The following is a 23,934-nucleotide window of genomic DNA, read 5'->3' as shown; positions in this document are numbered from 1 at the left end:
AGGATTGTGGTTCAGGGGTTAGGCACTTGCTCCAAGCTGGGTCTTCTTAGGGCCCAGCACAAGTCTGAGAACAATGGATGTACCTTGGCTGATTGAAGCCTTTTAAAAAGCTTCACTTGGTGAGCAGCAAAATCTTAGACCTGGTACAGGGGTCTTCCCATCCTCCCCTCTGGCCCTTGCCAGATGGGAAAAAAGCCACCACATAGAAACATAACCTTTATTGCACACGGCGCTGGGTCTTTTTTCATAGAAAAAGGTATTAACACATAAGCATCTGCAAATTGAAGCAACTCCTGGTTTTCTTGGAACAGTAAAATCGCATGCAGTGTCTCTGAGTTGGGATTTTGGTCTTTGTCAAAACCACCTAGATTGGGGCAGGGGTGAGTAGAAGGGAAAAAAATTGCTGTCTTTGTGCCTCTGTCTCAAAAGAAGGTGAGAGAAATATATAGATATATAGCTTGTTGGTGTGTTCCTCTGTCTCTATATATGTATATATCTCTCCACACGTATTTTGTGGGGTGGGGGATTTGACTTGAACGGTCAAATTCTTTGTGCCCTGGCTTCATGGAGAAGAAGAAAATAGTTTCATTTGTACAAAAAGAGTTCTATGTACAAGCGTTCATGACTTGGCGGGGGGGGCTTCTTTTTGTTGTTGGTTGTTTTTGTCTGTCGGTTTAATATAAATAATGCAGGAAACAGCCAAGTTGGTGAGTGGGGGCTGGAGACGCAGAGGTTGGAGCATGGGGTGCTCTGCTGGCGGCGCCCCTACACCAGGGTGTAGGACTTGGAGTAGGCCCCGGCCCCCTGCTTCTGTGACCGCCCTACCCCTGAGGTGCTCATCTCGAGGAGTGAGTCCCTGGAGCCCCCCATTTTGGTGTGTGGGCCCCCGGCCCGCGGAGGCTCGGTGCTGGGGGCCGGCGGGGCAGCGCTGGAGGCAGTGGGGGGCTCGGCAGGGGTGGTTCCGGGCGCTGGGGGGGCCGTGCCAGCTGGGGGGGCTGGCATGGCCAGAGTCCTCTGAGGTAAGGTGGCTGTGGTGGCAGCAGCAGGGGCCCCTGGGTGTGGGAGGCCCAAGGGCTTGCTGGCAGGGTCCAGGGTCAGGTGGCGAGCCTGCGTGTGATAGGTTCGAGCCAGGTTCCTGATGGAGGCCTCTCGGGGTGGAACCACAGGGCAGGGCTCACGCCCGTCAGCCTTTCGGAAGAAGGCCTCCGACTTGGCATACAAGGGCAGGTTGCAGTAGTCACCTGGAATCAGAGACAGAGGATGTGAGAGATGGGGTTCTTGGGGGACATGCTCATTCAAGCCCTGTCCCACCCCACCAGGTGTGTGACCTCCCCAAGGCTCAGTTTCCTTATCTGTGAAATGGGGATGACCATCATTCCTTACAGGGTTACTCTGAAGAGTGAAGGAAATTCAGTACATGAACTGCTTCAAAGCAGAGACTGGCACATAGAGTAATGGCTCAATAAATTAATGTGTCCTGCCTGGACATCACTGTAGGCTGGTCAGCTCCCAGTGAGGAGGACTCGTGGAGGAAGGGGATGTCACTCCTTGTCCTTTCCCCCGTGAGCCTGACTCTGTCCTCTAAGGCAGTAAGACCTCCCCTCTTTCCCAAGGCAGGCTTCCAGATGTTTGAAGTCAGTGACGTGTCCCCACCCCTCTCCTGGTTCCTTCTTCTCTTGGTGGAATGTTCCTAATTTCTAAAACAACGTGCTCCCAGGACCTCTGCACAGGTCACTGTACCCTGTGAGTACCTGCCTGTGAATGTGCTCTAGCAACTGCTGGCTGTGGCCGGCCCTTTCCTTATGCTGTCTGGATTGGTTAATGGCGGCCTGAATTTTGCAAGTGAGGAAATTGCAATTCTAAGGGGCTAAACACTCTCCGACATTTGCCCAGCCAGAAGGGGTGGGGAATCATTCAGGGCCACAAGTCTCCTAAGTCCTTGCACTTTTCCTGACTCTAGGCTCTTTTCTAGATGAACCTCGGCACAGCCAGGGTCAGGCAGACCCTACATTGCACATGGTGACGTCCGTGTCTGCTGCTGGACCACCCCTGGGAGTCTATACCCCACACACCATGTGGTCTGACCACTTGTGCTACACTGCCAGGCTCGCTCCTTTGGATCTGGATACACTGGGACCGGAGGCCACTGGGCAGCTGACCCCATAAAGGGTCTCTTTCCACATCAATGAAGCTTTGATTCAGGGAATGATCAATGCTTAATGAGACCCTCTATATATCAGTCATGTACATGATTTCTAATGGCCATTATGACAAGGCAAAGTACATACTACCATTTGCATTTTTTTTTTAATAAATGAGAAAATTAGGGCCAGAGAGGTTAAATGACTTGCCCAAGGTCACAGAGATCTTAAGAGATTGTGCCAGGATGTGGGCTCTCAGCTGCCTGCTCCCAGGGTCTTGTTCTCTCCACAACCCTGCAATGCCAAGGAGCCATATGGGGCTAGCAGGATCCAGGTGACAGTGAGACAAGCGCTAACCAGGTTCATGGTGCACACAGCAGGGGAGGGGATCTGAGCACTCACTCTTGTTGGCCCGGTGAGGGATGGGCACAGCCACATTTTTGCCCCGGTCAGCATCCTGGGGCTTGGGTGGGGAGGCGGTAAAGCGGCAGATGCCAGGCTCTGAGGGTGTGCTCATGGAAGTCATGCTGTCTGCGTTCTCGTTAGTGCCTGTGGTCATCTGGTCAGAGGAGCTGTCAGAGATGAAGCACTCGGTGATCTCGAACTTGGCGTGCTGCAGCTGCTCCTCCAGCTTGGCGTGCTCGTAGGCCCGGGCCAGCTCCTCGTAGGTGGAAGAGGCACTCTCAGTGGACACCATGCTGTTCCGTCCTTTGTCTGGGGACAAGGAAAGTGTGCGGTGAAGAGGAGAGGAGCTGATTAGGGAGAGAAGGGGTGAGTGAAACCGGATGGGACAACTTCCTTATCCCTAACCACAACAGGCATTTGAAAGCCCGGCCATGGAGCCTGAGGGCCAGGCTAGGAGATTCTGCTCCTAAGTGTAATCATTGGCTGATAAAGGGTGTAGGTGGACACAATACCTTTATTTTATTTTTAGGTGGTGCTGAGGATGGAACCCATGCCTACCACGTGCTAGGCGAGCGCTCTACCACTGAGCCCCAGCCCTGGCCCCTCATTCTTGAAAATCAGCAACTAGAACACTCAGCCTCTTCTCCAGCAAATATCCAGTGCACCGTTTTCTCTAACAATATTTGGAGAGAACAACATAAAATCCTTGACCAAATGTGTCTTTTTCCCAGCCACACAGGGAGTGAGTGGACAGCTGGGAGTGAAAGCGACTTGTGTTGCGGACCCCGCAAGCTGGTGGAATGGAATTGGGAAGAACAGAAGGTGCAGACGAATGAGGGAGAACTGGAGGTCCATGGGCAGGGTGCAGGAAGGGCCAGAGGCACACCTGTGTCCTGGGACAGACTGGCGCTGTAGCTGTCACTCTCTGTGACAGTGACACCATGCTGGGAACCCACAGTGCGCCAGTCAGAGGTGAGGGTGCGGGCAGGTGTGGAGGCCTGGCACTTGGTCAAGGTCCACTGGCTGGAGTACCGGTTCCGGGTGCTGTGGGCTGACTTCACATTCTTCCTGGACACTGGATCTGCACAGAGGGAAGCAAGAGATAAGCGGTGTCCTACTGAGGGCGCCTGGGCACGGGCAGCTGGCACTCAGTACAAAGGGCAGTGAGGAGCAAGGGCAGAGGCAGAGGCCATTACAGGAACTCCCTGGGAACACTGACCAGACCACCTTTCCTGACCCTATCTGGCTCTAGAAGAGAAGAGCAAGAGAAGAGTCAAGGCATCGGGGCAGCGGGCAACATCCTTCCCCCACCCCGTTTTTTCCTTCCACCTTGGAAAGAACGTGGGGCTCTCTCCTCCACCTCCTGCCTGTCCATTCCTTCCCGACAGTCCTTGACACATTCCACCCTTGTGTCCAGTGTTTAAGACAGAAGGCCCTTGAAGAGCAAGAATATCTGACCCTTGCTCCAAGTTTCTAGGTAAGGAATCTGAGGCCCCGAGAGAGGAGGTTAGTGATGTGACATGCCCAAGAACACTGCTAGCAAGTCTGCAATCAAGATCTCCAGACTCGAATTCCAGCACCCTTTCCATTCTTCCATTTCATTCTCTTCTGCCTTTTTTTTTTTTTTTTTAAATCACCATTGTCCCTTGCTTTGCCCAAGAGCCCCTGTATGAGAAGAAGTCTCCCCCTGGGGATACTGCATACTGGTTCCTGGCCGGATGTCCGACATGTCGATGAGGGGTCCTGTGCTCTGGATGAGGGCTGGGTGGTGCAGTGAGACACCCGTACAGAAGCTCTGTGGGTTGACAGCCTGGCTAAACTCAGCATCCGTCACGGGGATGGTGGCCTTATCATCTCCTAGAGGAGGAAGGACAATCATGAGGAACCCTTCCCAAACTTTTCTCTGTCTTTTCCAAGGATGGGTCCCCAAAATACGAGGAAACAAAGCCTCAAGAGGAATGGCAGTGAGCTCCAGGGCTGCTGAGTTGTCAATGGGGCCACTGCTGCACCTCTGGGTGCTGTCATGAAGGTTGCTGGCTGTCCCCATGGTGGATGGCCTGGAAAGCACACCTACAGTAGGACAGAAAGCTGTGGCACCTGTCACTTACCTAGCTGTTTGATGCCCTCCTTGTCCTCAATGAGCAGCTGGACCCTAGGGATGTCAATGTGTAGCCGTGGGCCCTGGGGTGGCCCTTTCACAGGGGTGTCAAAGCTTCGGTTGTTCTTGCTGTGGGAAGAAGGAAAGGAGCCAAGAAAGATTGAGGAGAGGAAAGAGGGGTCTTAGAAGCCTATCTCTTTATAATTTGAGGTACTAGAGACTCACTTTTTACAGACTGGGGTATTAAATGCTGGAAATACCCAATATTCAAAATGTTGAACACCTGACATGGCATGGAAACTGCCCAGGCAGAATGAGTAGGGTCCTAGAGATACATATTTACCAACCAACATGTGCAGAGGGAGGGTTCTGTGTCCCTTGCATGGGAAAAGGGGAGGGGAGGAGAGAGGAAGCAGTTATATGATACCTACCTTATCAGCATTTCTGCCAAACTCTTTGCATCTGAAAAACAGAGAGAGAGAGAGAGAGAGAGAGAGAGAGAGAGAGAGAGAGAGAGAGAGAGAGAGAGATGTGAGAATGGGATTTGAGTAGGATGACATTGGAAGAGGAAGAGGCATGGGGAATGAGAGGGGAGAATTACCTAAAACAGGAATGATCTCCTAAGAAGCAGAGAGAGATGATACAACCCCAAACATGCCAAGAGTTCCCAGTTCCCAGTTCAGGATTTGACTCAGATCTGTTCCTTCAATCAGATATTTATCCATTAGGGAAGTCTTTCTTGAAGGACAGGAGTCAAAGTAAGTCCCCTATTGCTTTGTGAGCTAACTGTAGTTAAACAAGACATGATGGCAGGCTAGAAACAGGCACCAGTGGAGGATCTATCCTCAGTTGTCTCCTGGGGAGAGGAGTGAGAGGAGGATGAGGTAGAGGTGACCAATGGGAATCAACTAAACTCTCATATAAACAAAGAGCCTTCACTTCTTCTAGGGTATCTGTCCCCAAAAAGTTCGAGCATGAATTTGGGAGTCCCTACTTTATCTCAGAGAGACTTTGAATACAACCTGGACTCTCAGGTTATGATATTGGAAGAGAGGTGAATCAAAGGGCTTACTTAATCTGTTAGATTCCTGACAACTGAAAATGATCTATCAGAGTGAATCCTGATAACATGAATGTATCCAACCTTCCAACCATCTATCCTCTATCCATCCATCCATCCAACTATCCATACATTTACCGTCCACCTAGCCAAGCATTCATCCATCATCTACTTATTCACCCATCCATCTATCCATCCATTTACCCATTGATACAACTATCAGCCTATCCAACAATTTAATCATTCATCCAATCATTTATCCAACTATCTGTACATCCATCCAGCCATGCATTCAGCATATACACAACCATCCTTCCATTTACATATTCAGGCTTCTACCCAACTGTCTAAACCACCATCCAATCACCCATCCAATTATCCCATAATTCCAACTATTCTTTTATCCAACATCCATATATTCATTTACATTGCCATCCATCCATCCATCCATCCATCCATCCATCCATCCATCCTTCATTCTTTCCACCCAATCTATTTAATCATTTATTCAAGGATCCTATGATCCATTCATCCAACCATGTAACCACTAGTCATCTAGTCATCCATTCATCCATCCACCCAATTCCTGAACACTCTGGGAACATCAGTCATTTCCTCTTCTGTGCTACTGTTGTCCCCTGGTTTCTCACATGAGACTGAACTCTTTAAAGGCATGACTTGTCCCTTCTTCATTCATCTCTATATCCCTAATGTCTGGCAGTTATCAATGAGGCAGTGGACTCAATAAATGTTTCTCAAATGAGTAAGTGAACATTCATGATAGCAATGAGTAGGTGCTAGACACAATATTAGGCCCTGATAAATTTGAGGTACTAGAGACTCATGTTTTCCAGACTGGGGTAATAAATGCTGGAAATACCCAATATTAAAAATATTTAACACCTGACATGTCATGGAAACTGCCCAGGCAGAACTGAGCAGAGTCCTAGAGATACACATTTACCAATCAACATGGAAATGTTTAAATATTTTAACAACTCGAATGACTTCACCAGTGTGTACCAATTTGTGTCCTGATTGCTGCACTGCAGGCACAAAGTCCTGGGGTTATAGAGAAGAAAGCAAAGAATAACTAAGGAGGCTTCAGAAGTTTTGAGTGGCAGTTCTTCCTTCAAGGAGACACGGGCACTCTCTCTTGTCCAGATGGTGCTGTGAGCCACTGAAAGGTGGCCACTGTGGCCGAGCCAACACCCTCTCTGGAAAGCGCACAGGAAACCCCCCCACCTCGGAGCCGCTTCAGCCGCTTCTCCTTCCTCTTCTTGCGTACAATGAAGAGCAGTGCCACCCCCAGTGTGGCCAAGATGACGGGGCAGCCAATGGTGAACAGCTTCTTCACATCGTCCCCTTCACCTTGAGCAGACTTGATGGGTGGGATGGTGCCTGAATGGGAGTAAAGAAGAGAATCGGGCGTCCCTTATGAGCCAGGGGCTGTGCAGAGTCCCATGGATGGGAAAACCCTGTGACTTCTCTTGCTGTCCTTGATCTTGACCTCCACCTCTTGGCAGAGTCCGGATCCTCTCCTATGCTCCCCCCACCCTGGTTCCATCAGGACAGCCCTGAGCAGCTGTGTAGTTTTTACACTGTCAGATATCAAGGGCTTCCTGGTATAGTTTTAGAATTATCCTGAAACCTCCCAGAGTTAGTTCCCTTCCTGTTGGTGTTCAGTGTTCAACCCTAGAGGGTGGATTGGTAGGCTGGGGGTGGGGGAAGATGTCAGGGAGTGGGACCCTGGGTTTCTTGCCCGCACTCTCTCTCTGCCTGCCCCTTCCATGGGCAATATTCATTACATTTGGGGCCTGCAGGGAGGCGATGATGAGCTCTACTGCCCATGTACGCCTCTGCCAAGCCCTGATCCTTGCTTCCTTTCCAAGCTCTGCTTCAGAATCATCACCTTCACGAAGCCCTCCTTGTTTAGGCCATCACACGTTTTCTTTTTTTTTTTTTTGGAGACAGGGTCTTTCTATTGCCCAAGTTGGCCATGAACTCCTGGGCTCAAGGGATTCTCCTGCCTCAGTCTCCCAAGTAGCTGGAACTACAGGTGCGCGCCACTGGGCCTGACTTCCCATCTTCTTCTGATACTGCACTTATTCAGTTTCCCTGACACACGGGTAGAATTGTGGGACAGATTTATGGGTAGATTTAGCTTGTAACAACGACCCCCTAAGATTCAGCCTTCTTTTACTGTGTATGTGAACACATGTGTGCAGGCATGTGAAGTATTCCTATGTGGTTGACACCAGTTAGGTCGTCACTGAAGATTCACATACTTGTCTCCATTTCCCAGACTTCCTTGCAGTTAGAGGAGTAGCCAATGACTGGTTTTAACAACAAAATGTGAGCGGAAGTGATGAGCACCACCTCCTGGCCAAGGAAGTTAAGAATTGAGAGCCCTTTTCTCTCTTTTTTTTGAGGTACCTTGAAGCCTCCAAGTTCAAGATGGCATAGCTAAAAGGTTGTGGCCAACCAACCCTCACAGGCTTTAGGAGAGCAAGGGAAAAAATCTTGATTGGGTGAAGCCACCACACTTTTAGTGTTTGTTACTGCAGCAAGGCTCTCCCTTCCTGGCTAATATATCAATAAACACCCTTTTCTCTGCCTATTTTTCTACTTGTCCACCTCTGCCATTCTCCCAGCTCTCTTTGCTCAACCTTGGGGCTGCCCCCTCCTGCCCTTCCCGACTCACTGCCATCGTAGTCCAGGGTGGCAAACTGGGCTGTCTCGTTGCCGCAGCCAGCGCTGTTGCAAGCCCGCATGCGCAGCTCGTACCACGTGGCCTCCCGCAGTTCAGTCAGAAACACCTCTGTGGAGCTGTTGGCCCGGAGGCCCTGCCAGGCCCAGGTCCCTTTGGGCCGGTACTCCAGTACGATGGCCGTGATGGGGCAGCCCCCGTTGTTCCAGCCCTGCAGGTTAAGCCGAGCATGCGTGGAGTTGATGTGGGTGAAGAGGTGTTGGTCTTTGCTGAAGGAGGGCTCTGAGGGGCCGGAGGGAGAGAGAGGTTAGAGAGCTGGAGAAGGGAGGGGGCGTTCATCCTGCCGGGGAGGATTGCCCTGGGGTGGTTGCGGCTTCAGTGGCTCCGAGGGATCAGTGGACGGAACAGGTGGGAATGGGGATACCCCAGGCAGCAAGAGGAGAGGGAGAGGAGGACAGAGAAGAGAGGCGCCTCAGCAGTAAAGGATGAGTGATGGGGAGGAAGGAAGAGGATTGCCACCCTCTGTCACCCCCATAGGGAAGTGAGACTATTTTTTCCTAGTGAAGATGATTTTGGCCTCCAGATGCTCTAGTGGTTGGAAAATGAGGCTGAGGTTCCACCCTTCAGTCCCAGTGTCTGAAGGTTTGCAGGCTGGGTCCCTCCTTCCCCATGCCAGCCATCCTCCACCCCATATCCTGGGCCCCTCCACTCCGCCCAGCTCCCCCACCCCAGGCCCTTCTCTCCATCCCCACCCTGGACTCCACCTCACCCCGCCCATGGGTCTTGGCCTCGATGATCTCGCTGATGCGCCCAGAGCCCACGCTGTTCTTGGCCGCCAGCTTCACCTTGTACCACGTGCCACACTTGAGGCTGTCCAGCTTAAAGGACCGCTCGCTGGAGCTGATGAACACGTCCTTCCACTCCTCGCTGTTGTCCACTGAGTACTGGAGCACGAAGCCTGCCGGGAGGGGTCTGGCTCAGGTAGGCAGCGCAGGGCAGCAGAGGCCCAGCCTGGACTCCCCATGGGCACTGTAGGGGTGGGGCTCCAGGAGGTGGGGGCAGAGTGGGGCCTTTGGTCATTGGGAGGGGCATATGCAAATTAGACTCCAACCTGAGGGATCTTGGGTCCAGCCCCAGGGTGTTTACTGCTCACTTTTCTTAGCTCTGATGTTAGGATCCCACAGGAAACCAAGTCGGGCGGCTTAAGAGGGAGCCTGTTTATATCTTTGCTACTCCATGGTGTTGGGGGGTTCCCTGGCCAGAAGTATCCCCATCACCTAGCAGCTGGTTGGAACTGTAAATTATCAGCCCCACTCCAGACCTATGGAATCAGAAACTGAATCTTTCTAAGATCCCTGGTTGTTCACGTGCCCATTCAAATTTCATGGATCCTGTAGGTTGATCTACTTGGACAGATTGGGAAAATAAGACCCAGAGAGGAAAACAGACCTCAGGTCCACCCAGTCTGGGAGTGCCAAGGGACTGTGAGGTTTCCATGCACTTGACTGCCTCCCTTGTGGTCTGAATGCCCCCAGATCATTTCCAGGGTGTTACAGGGACAAGTGGTCAGACTGAGTAAAGTCCTTCCCCTGCCCAGGGGCCCCAGGATTCCTCCCCCTCATCCAGAACCCTTCTCACCTCTGATGGAGCTGCCCCCGTTGTCACCTGGAATCCAGGTCAGAGTGATGGATGAAGCTGAGGTTTTGGAGACAGTGAGGCGAGGCTGGTCTGGGGGAACTGTGGGGGAAAGCCACCAGCCCTCAGCACAGAGGTTGACCTCAGTGGTGGGTCGTGGGGGTCCCCATGGTAGGAAGGTGCTGGCTCCTCCATGTTCTGGGTCCCCCTACTCTGTTCACTCCCTCTCCACCCCTCCTGCCTCCTTTCCATTCCCACCTGTGTTCCTCCAAAATCTGTCCTCTCCTACCCGAGGTTTGGCTTTTTCTGCCATCCACTAACCCTCTCTTCTAACATGGTGGAATTTCTAATCCTTCTCCATCCTGTCCCCACCCAAGCCGCCTGCCTCTCAGGGCCTCACCTTGCACCAGAAGGTTGACGATGATGGTGTCGAAGCCACCGGTGTTGGTGGCCGTGCAGGTGTAATAGCCAGAGTCCTCAGCCTTCACAGCACGTAGCAGCAGTGTGCCATTTGTGTGGATGAGCCGGTGCCCGTCCATGGACACGGGGATGGCCGAGTCTTCACTGCCAGGGTGAGTGAGCGGAGGGGTTATGGCAAGCACCCCTTGTCCTGACCACCCTCCCCAGGTATGTGGGAGCGGAAGGAGGCTTGCTAGGGGCCCTGTACTCTTGGGGGTTTGCTCAGCATTTCCTGTGGGTATCCAGTAATCTTGGCCTCCTCAACCACACAGGCAAGGGAGGCCCTTGGCTCCAGACAGAGGGAGCCACAGAGGCCACCCAGGGAGCGCAGTGCCATGCACCCTGCAGGGCCTCCACAGGCCAGGAGGCAAGCGGATCATCTGGAAGCGAGGACACCCGGACTCTCCCTTTTCTGGGGTTACCCATCCCTTCAGGGGCCTGCCACTCACCTGTCCTTGGTCCACTTCACAGCAGGGGCTGGATCTCCCACTGAATTGCAAGGCAGCCGGACATCTCTCATCCAGGGTGTCGTCACGGTGCCCCCAAATGAGATGATCTTTGCTGGGGCTATAGGGAGGAGAGGATGAGGGCCACCCCATTTCTACCCTTTAATACTCCCCTGGCCCCTTTCTCGGGACTCCCTGGATTTGAAATTCAAGTCAAAGGAAATTTTGGCAACCTTTGATGCCCTGGTGGAGGTGGTTCTGAAGGACGGACTGTGACAGGATGGGGCTGTGAGCAGGCTGGAGGCCCAGGACAAGAACTGACAGGACCTGGGGGCTGACTGGTTTTGGAGGAGATGGGGGTGGGGATGCGAGGACAACTCCCAGGGCTCAGGCTGGGCTGACAAGGTGGAGACGGTGCCCTGGCAGTGACAAGGCACAGTGGAAGAGGACCAGTGTGGTGAGGGGCAGCCAGAGTCCAGGGGAGTCTGCAGGTTCTGGAGCATGAGACAGATGTCTGGACCAGAGGCTGATTTGGGAGTGATGGGTGGGGTGGGGCAACCCCCCTGGGGTCATCGACACACAGGCACAGAGGAGAGAGCAAGACACACCCTGAGGGGGCTGGGAGAACTGGTGACACCACAGAAGGCACAGGCCAAAGTGCAGGATGTGGGGGCGTTATCAGGGGCCATAGAGGTCGCCAGGCCTGATTGAAGGGAACCAAGAGACCCCATGCCCCAGAGGGCCAGAGTGGCCATGGACCAGGGGCCTCCTTGGCCGGGGGAAAGTGTGAAGTGGTTGGGACCAGTTGAGAAGTCGGGGTGCAGGGAGTGGAGGCTGGTCCCCCTGAGGGCAGTGCTGGGATGGTGGCCAGTAGGAAAGGCCCGTGGAGCTGCTAACAAGGAAGAGGGGGCTGCCTGGGGGCAGAGGCGGTGGAGTAGAGGGCCTGCATTACCTTGGCTTTCCTGGGGCCAGAGAGATGCCTCAGAGCCTTGGGGAGGACAGGGGTTCTCCAGAGACCTGGCTCCAGACTGGGTTGGGACACGAGTGGGGGCTATCTGTGAGTAGGAGTTTGTTTATGTGGGCGAGTGTGTTCAAGGTGGGGAGGGGGACCACAGTGCTGTTTTTCCTGCTTCGCTGGGGAGCTGCGAGGGGTGTGTGAATGTGTTCTTGGAAGTGCGGAGCCTGTAAGGACGCATTGCATTTATGTCTACGGGGGCAGGGGCCAGGCTTCTGCCAAGAGCTGGGTCCTCGGACCCCTACCTCTGGGCTAGTGCCATCTGTCCCTGGAGGATCACAGGCTCTAGGCCCTTCCCTCCTGAAGAAGCTGAGTTCTAGAGAAGGGGTAGGAGGCACCCCTGGGAGGCCAGTGGACTAGCACCCAGAAGGGCTAGTCCAGCACCGCATGGCTGTCTCAGCAGGCCGGTCACCCATGTCTTAGACTCACAGTCACACAGAGGGATTACAGTGCCTGCTGGCTGGCAGGTGGGATCCCTGGCCAGCCTCAGGACCTCAGCTGGATGCTCGCTGGCTCTGAGCCAATGTCAGGTAGGGCTGAAGCCTGCCTGAACCAGGGCAGCTGGGCCGAGGTACCACCCCATCCTTGTCCAGGCCCTGGGACCCCAGGGCTATGGGGCCAGGGAATAAGTAGGGACTGAGGAGCAGACAGAGTAAGAGGAAAGGAGACCAGAGCCAAGTGGAGGACCTAGAGTCCTGGGCTACTGGCCGACAGCTTTACCCACGTGGCAGCCTGACTTGGTCTTGGGCTCAGAAATGCCATTCCTCAGAAGCATGGGGGTGCATCTCCATGCCACACCCCTGCCCTGGGCAGGGATTCAGTGGGGCCCACCCCTAGAAGGCCTAACTCAGGCCTAGAACCTGAGCCGTGGTGGGAGCCCGCCGCCCGCGGTGTCCAGGCTGCAGCGTGGGCTCTACACAGGCTCTCTTGGGAGCCTCGGCTGCTCTGTGGCAGCAGCGCACCCTGCTGAGTCCCCTCTGGGGGAGCTGAGCATAGTGACAAAGGCTCAGTGTTAGATGAGGGTGAGGGTGACTCCCCTTCTTTCTAGCAGGATTAAAATTCAATGGGAACATGCTGCAGAGCTGGGGATGGGGCCCCCGCAGCCTGTTGTGTGGTTTTCCTGGAGTCAGGGGGCAGCAGAGACCCAGTCTTGGTGGAGGCAGGAGGGAGGCAAGTGGCCAGCTCCTCCCAGCCACAGGTAAGGCAGAGGGGAGACAGCCCCTAATTGGGGAGAACCGGAATTCTGGAAGGGAGCTTCTGGAAGCTTCTGCCCATCTGCCCCAGCCCCACGTTTCTCACCCTTGCCAGCAGGCTCGATGGTGACCTTCTCGCTGCTGTTCCCCCTGCCGGCGGAGGTGACAGCGGCCACCCACAGCAGGTACTGCTGCCCACGGTTCAGGTGGGCGATGCGGTAGAAGAGCTGCTCTGGGCTCGTCTCGTACTCACTGGGAGCCTGTGGGGCAGAGGTGAGGCAGTGCTAAGAGCAGAACTCAGCCCGCGCCTCCGGCCTGCCATCTGCCTCAGTGCCCTGGAGGAGGGGACGGTGGCCGAAAGGGGCGGGGGCTGGAGGTGGAATTCTGCCCAGCTTGCTCTTTCCCAGTTGTGGAGTGGCAGTGGATGGCATTGGTGCCGTTGACGGGAGCTGGCAGGCCTGGCCTGTGGTGCTGCTGGGTCAGCCTCCGTTCCTGTCCCTGAGTGTCAGCTACGGCTTCAGGCCAGGGGAGGTGAGTGTTGTGGGTGAGATGGGGGTAGTCACAGGAGGAAGAATGGTGGACAGAGGGTCCCAGGAAAGCCCCGAGCAAGAGAGAGTCTCTGAGAAGAAGTGAAATAGTGCGTTTGCCTTATTAGGGTTGTAGAGGGCTCCCCTGGCTCAGTCAGCCCAGCCCTGCTGTCTAATTGCGCCCCTTCCTTCCTGGAGAAGGGGCGGGACAGGGAGCTATGGAAGCTTTACTGGGCAGCACTTGATCAGCGATTATTAGTGGTATAGATCGCCATCTATATTTGTAGGTTACATAAATCTGTAAATTTTTTTAACCAAATGACAGTTTTGACAAGTTGCCAACAAAACAATATCAGATCCCAGTGGTTTTACCAGTTGCTTTGATGAAAAGATTATGTTGCCTTGGAAACCAGAGGCTCAGATATTGAAATGAATTTGAGAAGGAGCTTTTGATAAGCGCTAGTTTGCAGACCTCCTGTCAGCCTCTTCCCTGCTACAGGCGGGATGGGGCTGACTTTCATTTTATTTTATTTTTTGGTCAGCCGCGGGGAAGGGAGAGGAGGACAGCACCAGGGCCCCTTTGAAATCAGGGCGGAAGTCCAAGGAGGGGGAGCCTCCCCCGGAACAGATGGGGGGCCCTGAGGCCAGAGGGAGCTAGTAATTAGTTATCTCTGCAGTCATGGGATCTCGCACACGCGCTCACACGCACATGGACATGTAGATGCCTGCATGCACGTGCTGAGGACAGACTCAGACAGATGTGTGGTCACAGGGGGACATTCTCCATGCCCCGAGCGAGGGCTGAGGGGTCTAGTGACTTAAAACAGGAGAAAGCATCCTCTTGGGCCCTAGGCCATCTGCAGGAAAATGTTAGGGAGAAGGTACAGGTGTCCCCCACACAGTGCTCCCCAGTACACCTCTCCTCCTGCCTCCCTCAAGAGAGTCCAGCCTTTAATCCAAGACCTTGTGGAGACAGGTGCAGAGCCGCCCTGAGCCACAGTGGTTGGGAGGCCATTTTGAGCTACAGCACCCTTGGGTGCTGGCGTATCCAGTCCACAGTTCCTGTCTGTGCTGAGGTCTGGGGTGGTGGCCTGGCTTCATTCAGCACTTGTCTAGCTATTGACTGGACATATGACCCATCGTGCTGCCCACGCTCCCCAGGCTGTCCGTGTTCTTTTCTGCAAGCTAGGAAGCAATCCAATACATCCCCCGTGTTGTAATTGTGAGGGACAACGAGGCAGAGGGTGTGCCAGGCCTCTGAGAACAGAGACGCATTCTCCTCTGGGTTTATTCTCAGTGAGAGTAGAGTGTGTGTATGTGCATGCGTGCATGTGTGGAGAAAAGCTGAGTACTTGCTTGTGTGTCAGTGTGTGCTGAGTGTGCCTTTCTGTCTACACGGGGAAGGAAAGTTTGGCTTCCCCTTGAAGACACCAGCATCCTTCCCAGATCCCAGGTGCCTTCCTTTTCATCTAGACTCTCTGGGAATCTCTTGAAATCTCTCTCAAAAGCACTTAGTCATATCTCCAATTAAGTCCCAGTGGATCAAAGGTTTTTTTTTTTTTAAAGACAAACTATGAAAGAAGAAACCATAGGCCAATATTTATCTGTCTTTCTAATCATTAAATAAAGGCAAAAATTATGAACAGAAATGAATAATAGATAAATTTAAATTCTGTAAAAAGAAATACTATGCTACATCAAAAGCAGAATCAAAAGTCAAGCAATAAATAGCAAGTACTTGCAATTTGTATGATAGAAAATGGTTATTCTCCTTAATATGTAAAGAACAAATTCAAATCAATAAGAAAAGCATGAGAAACCCAAATAGAAAAAAATGAACAAAGAATATGATTTGATCTAAAAAAGAGAAATGTAACTAATAAAAACAATTGAGATAACTAGTAACCAAAGAAAGGTAATTTCAAATAAGATACCTTTTAAAAGTAAAAATCCAACTGGCAAAAATGCAAACTAAACTAAACCAAAAGTAAACCCCAAATGAGCATAGATACACAGGACAATGGTGGTGGTCCATATCATCACAAGTACCTGTAATACTGGTGGAAACATAAAATGGGAAAGCTTTCTGAAGGACAATTTTTAAATATGTAAATAGAACCTTAAGAATATTTACTCTTGGGCTGGGGATGTGTCTCAAGCGGTAATGAGCTCGCCTGGCATGCACGGGGTGCAGGGTTCGATCCTCAGCACCACATAAAATAAAATAAAGATGTTGTGTCCACCAAAAACTGAAAAATAAATATTAAAAATTCTCTCTCTCTTCTATCTCTATCTTTAAAAAAAAGAATATTTACTCTTTGTGACCCAGTAATTCTTTAGAGATTTACCCTAATATTAAAATATGGGAAGTATTTGTATAAAGGCATAAATCAGGCTGAACATACTTTATATACAGATATGAAAAATTGTGCTCTATATGTGTAATAAGAATTGTAATGCTTAAAAAATAAAAAATAAAATAAAATATGGGCATAAAAACTTTTGTGAAAAATGTTCACTGAAGCATGACTTACATGGTGAAAATTTGAAAAATACATTAAATGTAGAATAACAGGAGACTTGTTAAATAGATTATGTATAAATGGCCATTCAAGATCATATTTTGAAAGAATATTTGCTGATGTGGGAAGGTGCCTACATAAATTACATGAAGAAAGCAGATTATATAACATTATGTAAAATTTTATTTTAATTATGGAAGGAAAAAAGCAAACCCTAAGACAACTCATGATCCCTGCATGGATCGAAGATGAGAAGGTTCAGGGAGTGTGAGCACTTTAACTTTTACGTTATTCTTTCCCATAATTTACAGAATTTTCTAGAATCAAATTGTATTATTTTTATAATCAGAGAAAAACAACTATTGTAGGAAAGTATTTGGTGAAATTTCTACCCAGACTGGCTGTCCCCGGTGCTTCCCTGAGAGCCAGCTCCACGCCCGTTCTGTTCTGAGGACTCCAGGCATACGCACTCCCACACCCCCATCAGCGTGTGCAAGCGCTCGCGGTCTCAGGGGCATTTGCCACTGGCCCCATGCTCACACCCAGGGTTTTGCGCTGTGGCCTGTACGTGTGCGCCCTCACCCCTAGCACCTCCACCACGGCTGTCTTTCATAATTGACTTTGTAATGCAGTTGTTTGGAGGTTGGAATATATTTGTGCCAAGTGATTATGTCACATGTGATGGTTGGGCCCCTTCCCTTCCCTTCCCTTCCAGTCCCCCTATGTGGCTGAAGCAGAGTTCTCATCATACTAGACCTTGTATGGCACTGGCTGATGGGAAATCTCTCCTGGACAGAGGAAGTCCCTACACGCTCAGGTCACTAAGAGCACAGAGATGGGGCCCAGCTGTAGCTGGATATTGAATGTCCCTAAAGGTCCATGTGTTGAAAGCTGGGTGCCCAGCTCGTGGTACTACTGGGAACTGTTAGGAGGTGGGGCCAAGTGGAAGGAAGTTAGGTCACTGGGGTGTGTCCTTGCAAGACTCTGGCCCCTTCTGTCTCTCTTATTGCTTTCCAGCCACCATGAGGTGAGTATCTTGCTGTATCACATGTTCCCTGCCATGATGTTCTGTGCCCCCCCCAGGTCCAAAGGCAATGGAGCCAAGCAACCATGGACTGAAAACTATGAAACTGGGTGCCCAAATAACCTTTCCTCTTTTTAAGTTGATTATGTCAGGTGTTTGTCATAGTAATGGAAAACTAACATAGTCTCAGTGTCTCCAGTAGCATGAGGAGGGGATGGGAACCAGGAGTTCTGTGCTGGGGTCTGGGAGAGGATCGCTGGCCAGTGGACTGGAGGCTCCTGAAGCCTGAGCTAATGAGGAGGCTTCCAGACACCAATCCCTTTGAAGGGCTTCATTATCAGAGAAGAAATGACAGCAAAAACCCAAGCCAGAGAATGGCTTCTCCCATCAGTTATGAAAGGAAACTAAGACTTTACAACTGCCAGGCTGCTACTTTTTCACTCATCAAACACGTATTCAGTGACCATGATATTCCTGGTGCAGTGCTCCACAGCTGGAGACTGAAAATGTTGATGAGAAAATAGCAGGGCCTGTGCAGATGTGGAGTGATGGGACTCTTATCCCCCAGGAGTGGGAGTGTGACAGACAGGAGCACCCGACAGTGCAGGGCGGTATCAGTTAGCATCTGCAGGCCCATGACCCGGTGACTCCTCTCCTAGGTACACACTCAGCAAAGACGCATGCGCACGAACATCGAGAGACACCTTTGAGCCTGTCCCCAGCAGCAGCATGAGAACAGTCCCCCACCGAAAACCAACCCGAAGCCTTCCAGCCAGGGACATCCACGGGTAGCGCAATGCATGCAGAGAAGAAGTGAGAATGAGCTACAACCACACGCAGCCCCGTGGATGGAATTCACAGATTCAAAACAGCCAGACAAATGGCGCAGCTCCAGTCCCACCAAGGACGGAAGAGGCAGCTCTGATCTGTGCTGTTGTCAAGAGGGAGGCAGGGGAAGGGGTGGCTGGAGGGGCATGAGTGGTCTTCTGGGGTGTCGTCATATCCTGTCCCCTGCCCTGAGGGCTGCCACCCGGGTGTGTAGTGCACACTATGTTGCCTATGAGGCAGTGGCCCATGAGGATGGCCAGGAGGGGTCAGTGTTGTGAGCTTCCTCCCTGGTAAGAGAATTCTGGATTTAATGGTGAGAAGTTGGGCCACCTACCACTGGGAGAGTAATTCAGAAAGACCGTGGGAAAGCAGAGAGGACAGGAGAAAATTATAACGCAATTATAGAGCAATTTCGGGGCAGCTTCCCTGGCGGCCAGAAGCTCATGCAGATGCTTGGGCTGATGATGAGCTGATGGAGGGAGAAGCTGGCTCCCCCTTTCTGCCCCCGCTCCCCACCCAGCCCATCCTCCTGATGGCACTCATGGCCCTGTACACCCTACCCCTCTAGACTGGCAGCCTGTTGAGGGCAAGTGACTGCACCTGCACCCACACCCAGAATAGGCATGCTGCAGAGATGTCCCTCAGCAGGACCTCTTGCATGTGTGGATGGAGATCACTGAAGAGGCAGAGGGAAGGATGCATATTAGGGATATGGGTGCATACACCCCTGCACCCACCCCTGACTTGTCTTTCCACCCCATGGGGCCCCCGAGGCACTCAGTGAGCTGGTCACCTGCGCAGCACTTCCACTTGAGGGCGCCCTCCAGGGGGGGAGCTGGGTGCTGCAGACTCTCCCGTGCTGAAGCCCAGGCCCTGGCTGGAGAGATGGCTTGCCTCTCTGGGGTGCCCCCATCTTTCCTATCCCTTCACCTGTTTCCATGCTGAGACAGTCACTCAGAGCAGAGGTCCAGCAGCACCTGATGCCCAGAGTGACCCTGCTGAAAGGCCATTCATTCCCAGAGGTCACCAAGCAGCCCGTCCCCAGCCATCAGCCGGGAGCCTGCTAAGAGCTTCCACAGACAGAACAGAATGGCTGGCCGGCTTCCCTCTCACGCTGCCCACTTGATTGTGAGCCACCTGACTCCAAGCTTTGTGACAATCTTGCAATTTCAGGAATATAGGGCTGACCCAAGATGGATAGTAGTCAGGCTTTAAGCCGCTTTGGGGTGACCAGTGCCCATTCCTAACTAGGGTTCCAGGTAGAACAGATACAGGCAGCCTCGGGGTTTGGTCTGAAAGCCAGATGGTCCTGTATTCCCCACAGGATCTTTTCTCCTGTTCCCCTGACTCCACTTACCGGCTGACCAGACCCCGGGCTGGAGCAGAAGATGGTGTACTTGCGGATCACGCCATTGGGCTTGGTTGGAGGGAGCCAAGAAACAACCACACTGCTAGCCGATGAAGGGACAGCTTTGATGCCAGCTGGGGGACCTGGAACTGAGCAAGGAGAAGGCCTGGTCAATTTAGACCAAGGAGGAACACAGCCTTTGGGAAAGAGTGGTGGAAGGGAGAGATTCTTGGAGGGGGCATCCTTGATACCATCTAAAAGGAGAGAGTCCACACCACAGCAAACAGGTGGGGAAAGAAGGGTGATCGTTTGGGCCATTGGAGTGGCCTGCTTCAGAACTGGTCAGAATGGAGGACTTAAGTAGGCCAGAGAGAAACAGCCCATGAAGAATTCGTCTCAATCCCTCTGACTTTAAACCCTGGCCCCCAATACCCTTACTAACCATTAAGGAAAACCTCACACTGGCACTAGTCATTTGTTCTTTTGAGCCAGCTACCCCTCAACACCCTGTCCCATCTCTGGGCCTGCCCGCCTAGCTGGGGCCCTGGGCCTCTACCTGGGAGGCCAGGTGATCCCTGCTCTCAACCACACTCCAACTCTGCACTGTGCTACTGTGTTCTTGTCTTCCCTCCTGGGAGCTTTTATGAGGATAGCGATTGCAGCCTATTCAGTTTATTTCACCTCTTTGAGCCTCAGCTCATCTATGTGATGGAGATAACCACTCTGAAGGGTTGTGGTAGGAGGTAGCATTAATTAAGATAAAGCACCTAGCACAGTGCCTACCATATAGAAAATATTCAATAGATTGTAAGAATTACTATTTTGCATTTCTTCCTCCAACTCTCAGTTTATGGCACCTACCTCAGTGGTTTCTCCCAAATTCCTAGTAAGTGGTCAATTATGTGGGGTTAAACAAAACAATTAGATATAGCAGCATCCTCCATACACAGGCCTGAGTCCAGAAGCTGGGAAGCATCCCTAACCTTGCCCTTCCTCCATGCTCCAGCCCCTTCCACCCATGCAGGTAACTCTACAGTTGTGAGGTACAGAAGTCTATGATGGCCACAGGGGTAAGGTGCTAGGTAGTGTTCAGTCTTGTCTATTTCTGCATACATTTCCCCACCAGCTATTGAGAGGAGTGTATTAAAATCTACCACAATTGTGTATTTTTCTGTTTTTCCTTGTAGTTCATCTCTGTTTTCATATTATTGAAATCACATTATTAGGTGCATACAAATTTAAATTCGTTTTATTTGCCTAATACATAGTGTCTTTTATCATAAAAAGCAAACTTCTTTATCACTAACAATGATATTTTGCCTTCAAGTATAATATGTCTGATATCAACATTCCAGTTTTCTTTAAATGGTTTGCATGATATGATTACGTTTTTTTCCCCCGTCCATTCATGTTGAATTTTTGTATGCCTTTATGTTTCAGATACCTTCTGTAAACAGCATTTATTTGGATTTTGGTTTTTGCTAGCCAGTGTGACAGTTTTTATCTCTTAATTGGAGAATTTAGTCAACTTATCTTTATTGCAATTGCTACATTTGGGTTTAAATATGCTATCTTACTAAATATTTTCTATTTGTCCCACCTATTCTGGTTTTTTGCTTTCTTTCCTTTTGTGGTTTCTTTTAGAGTTCTGTGTCTAGCATGCAGTAAAAAAATAATAGGGACAACTGAACAATATCCTTCGGGGCGGGGGAAGATGAAAGAAACAGACTCAGAAGGGTTCCAAACTTGAAATGATCAAATGTGGACTTTAAAACAATTATACTTGACAAGCATGGCAGACAGGAGATGGGAGGGGAGCAGGGGAAGCCCCCACCCTCCGTCTGCACAGCTGTTCCCCTAGCACAGAACCTGCTCCTCTGCCTATATAGTTTTTTTTTTTTTTTTAATGTTTTTTAGTTGTACATTTATTTATTCATTTTTATGTGGTGCTGAGGATCAAACCCAGGCACCTGGGCTAGGCGAGCACTCCACCGCTGAGCCCCAATCTCATTCCTATACAGGTTTTAATAGGTCAAGGACACTAGTCTTTCCTCTCCCATCTTCTGCTTGTGCCCAACAAGGGTTATTCTCCTAAAACATGGGCTTAGTCATGCCCTTTCCTCAGTCAAAGCTCTTTAAAGTGTTACTTTTATTTTTTTTAGTGGTGGGATTGAACGTAGGGTCTTCCACATACGTGCTAGGCAAGCACTGTACCACTGAGCTCTACCCCGAGTCCTGAAGTGGCCTTAGATTGAGCTCAGTTTTGTCCTGGGGGGGCCATGTGGCTCTGTATGGTGTTCACAGGGAAGGAGAGGAGTAGGAAAGAGGCCTTATAGCTCAAGAACTGAGTCCACCCAAGCTAACCTAAAACCAAGTGCAGACTAAGACATTTGGATTTAATTAATGAACTTGAATTCATATATTTGAACTTTATCTTTCAATTCATTTTGCTTTTTTCTAAGTTTCCTGATTTTTTTTTCCTTAGGAAAAACGTTATATCCCTGGAGTAGGGTGTGTGGGTGGTGTCGTGACTTCAGATTAGGGAATCTGCCCAATTCAGCAGGACTTGAATTGGAACATGAACCCCTCTGCTTTCCATGCCCCCTGAGAACTGACAGTAACAAAACTTCCACCTGAAAAAGGAAGAGCCCAGTGAGCTGGGGCAGCTGTGTGGGCAGGCAGCAGGGACCGCCATTCCTTCCTAGTCCCGTTGGCTTAGGTTTCCAAGCTCCTCCACACTTCAGACGCAGTTACCTCCAACCCCTGCGCTGGAGGACACATGTGCCTGGGGTGAGCTGGCCCTGATAATTCCATTTCCCTTTTGGTGACTAGTGTAGCAAGCAAGAGGTATGTGGCCTCATTTCCAGTTCTGGGAAATGAGGATAAATCTGAGGAGGGGGTTTCTGGGAAAGGTTTCTTTTGCTCCCATGAGAAGCATGCCCTCTGGAAGGGACTGCTGCTTCTCCCTCTGAACACTGACTGTCCTGCGTGAGGCCCAGAGTGGCAGCCATCTTGAAGTCACGAGGGAGCAGCTGCCGCACTGGAGATGGCAGAGCAGAAAGACAGAAAGATGGAACCACTGATTTACCTGACCCTGGAGCTGCCCTATGCGGGGCTTCTTGTTATGTGCAATGACAAATGTGCGTGTTGCTTTCCTCTCTTTTAGTTGTGCTTCCTATTACACTGGAAGGTCCCTAACAGATCCAATAGGATGGTGGAAAGTATAGAGGACATGGAGACTGGAAAGCCGGGATTTGCTACTCTTAGCTGACTCATACTCACAGAGTAGCTTTGGCTCTCTGGGCCTCAGTTTTCTCACCTGTAAAATGGAAATGACATCTACCTCACAGGGTGGGAGTCTGTCAAATCACGTTGTGACAGCATGTCACACAATGTTGAGTTGACTGCTGTTCTGCACAGGACCTCTTCTGACACTGGGCTCTTTGGGGGCTGTGCTTCCCCTTGGGGATGCTAATTGCCTCGCCTGTCATTTCATTGCTAGCATCTTGGTAGCCACAAAGCAACCAGCATTAGCTATTACCTGGCATTTTAGGAAGGACTTTGCAGTTATCTTATTCCTTACATCTGTCCCCATGTTATCCAGAGGAAACTGAGGTGCAGAAAGGTTAAGTGACTTGTCAATCAGCAACAGGGCTGGGCAACTCTTCTGCTGAATGTGCCAGTCCCCTTTCCATGCTGCAAAGCTACTTCCTGAAGGCAGTGCATTAACTCCCAGGGTTGGCGCCCGTTGCACGTTTCCCTGGGGCTCTATAAGCACTCTGGGTGCAGGCCGAGGCTGCTTGCAGGGCAGTGCGAAGATCTTGGACCTTGGAACTCCCTCACGGGCCTCACCTTTGTTAGACACATGGATACACTCATGACTCTGGCCTTGACCAGAATAGGGGGCAAGAAGTCTAGGGACCCCAGGGGTTCATTTCTAAGGGCCAGGAAGGTTCTGTGTTACTTGGAACCCAGGCCTTGATGGGATCAGGCTCTGGGCACCATCTCAGCTCAATGCCACACAAGAGCAGGTGGTTTTGCCTGGAGCTGTCCTGGGAAGCCTTGATGGGGGATTAATGACAGGAAAAGTAGGGCAGGCAGGTTGGTAAAATATCAAATTGCTCAGAGCTTAGGGGGAGGGGGCGTGGCGGGGAGGAGGGTGGAGGGAGGGCAGGGAGATTAAGCTGGGCTGGGAGCTGGTCTAGTCTCCAAGAGCAGGGTTGTATGTGCAATTTCTCTCACCATCACTCCCAGCCCAAGTCGCTCTGTAACACCTGTAACTCTTCCAACACCTTTGCCAGATCGTGTGGGTGGGGTCTCTACTCTGGGCTCCATATTCCTCAGAGAAACAGAGCCTGAGCAGGGAGTGCCCACATGTGCCCATGGCTCTTCACATAGACCAACTCATCTAAGATCAGAGCACTGGCTCAAAACATCCAGTTAAGAGACACCTAAGTGACCGTGGAAGGAATCAGACATAACTTTCCTGTGTTCATATACGAATACCTGACCAGTGTAACTCC

The 23,934-nt window shown here is 51.2% G+C and overlaps 1 protein-coding gene across 1 annotated transcript in view; it reads right to left on the bottom strand.

Annotated features, from left to right (window-relative positions):
• Window positions 1–237: 237 nt before the first annotated feature.
• The window catches only part of Dscaml1 (DS cell adhesion molecule like 1), a 319,280-nt gene continuing 295,583 nt past the window's right edge, over window positions 238–23,934 (bottom strand). Inside the window, exons 20-33 of the mRNA XM_076843725.2 lie at window positions 19,421–19,560; window positions 13,269–13,422; window positions 10,958–11,075; window positions 10,450–10,613; window positions 10,053–10,151; window positions 9,184–9,372; window positions 8,409–8,696; window positions 6,950–7,105; window positions 5,076–5,106; window positions 4,655–4,773; window positions 4,251–4,403; window positions 3,433–3,627; window positions 2,544–2,855; window positions 238–1,241 (exon numbers count right to left, since the gene is read on the bottom strand). Coding sequence (XP_076699840.1) covers window positions 766–1,241; window positions 2,544–2,855; window positions 3,433–3,627; window positions 4,251–4,403; window positions 4,655–4,773; window positions 5,076–5,106; window positions 6,950–7,105; window positions 8,409–8,696; window positions 9,184–9,372; window positions 10,053–10,151; window positions 10,450–10,613; window positions 10,958–11,075; window positions 13,269–13,422; window positions 19,421–19,560 — 2,594 coding nt within the window. The 3' untranslated portion in view covers window positions 238–765. The remainder of the gene's footprint in view (window positions 1,242–2,543; window positions 2,856–3,432; window positions 3,628–4,250; window positions 4,404–4,654; window positions 4,774–5,075; window positions 5,107–6,949; window positions 7,106–8,408; window positions 8,697–9,183; window positions 9,373–10,052; window positions 10,152–10,449; window positions 10,614–10,957; window positions 11,076–13,268; window positions 13,423–19,420; window positions 19,561–23,934) is intronic.

Source organism: Callospermophilus lateralis, chromosome 2 (genome assembly GCF_048772815.1).
Source record: "Callospermophilus lateralis isolate mCalLat2 chromosome 2, mCalLat2.hap1, whole genome shotgun sequence".
Lineage (NCBI taxonomy): Eukaryota > Metazoa > Chordata > Mammalia > Rodentia > Sciuridae > Callospermophilus > Callospermophilus lateralis.
Note: the sequence above shows the minus strand (reverse complement) of the source record. Positions and strands in the feature narration are given on the sequence as shown.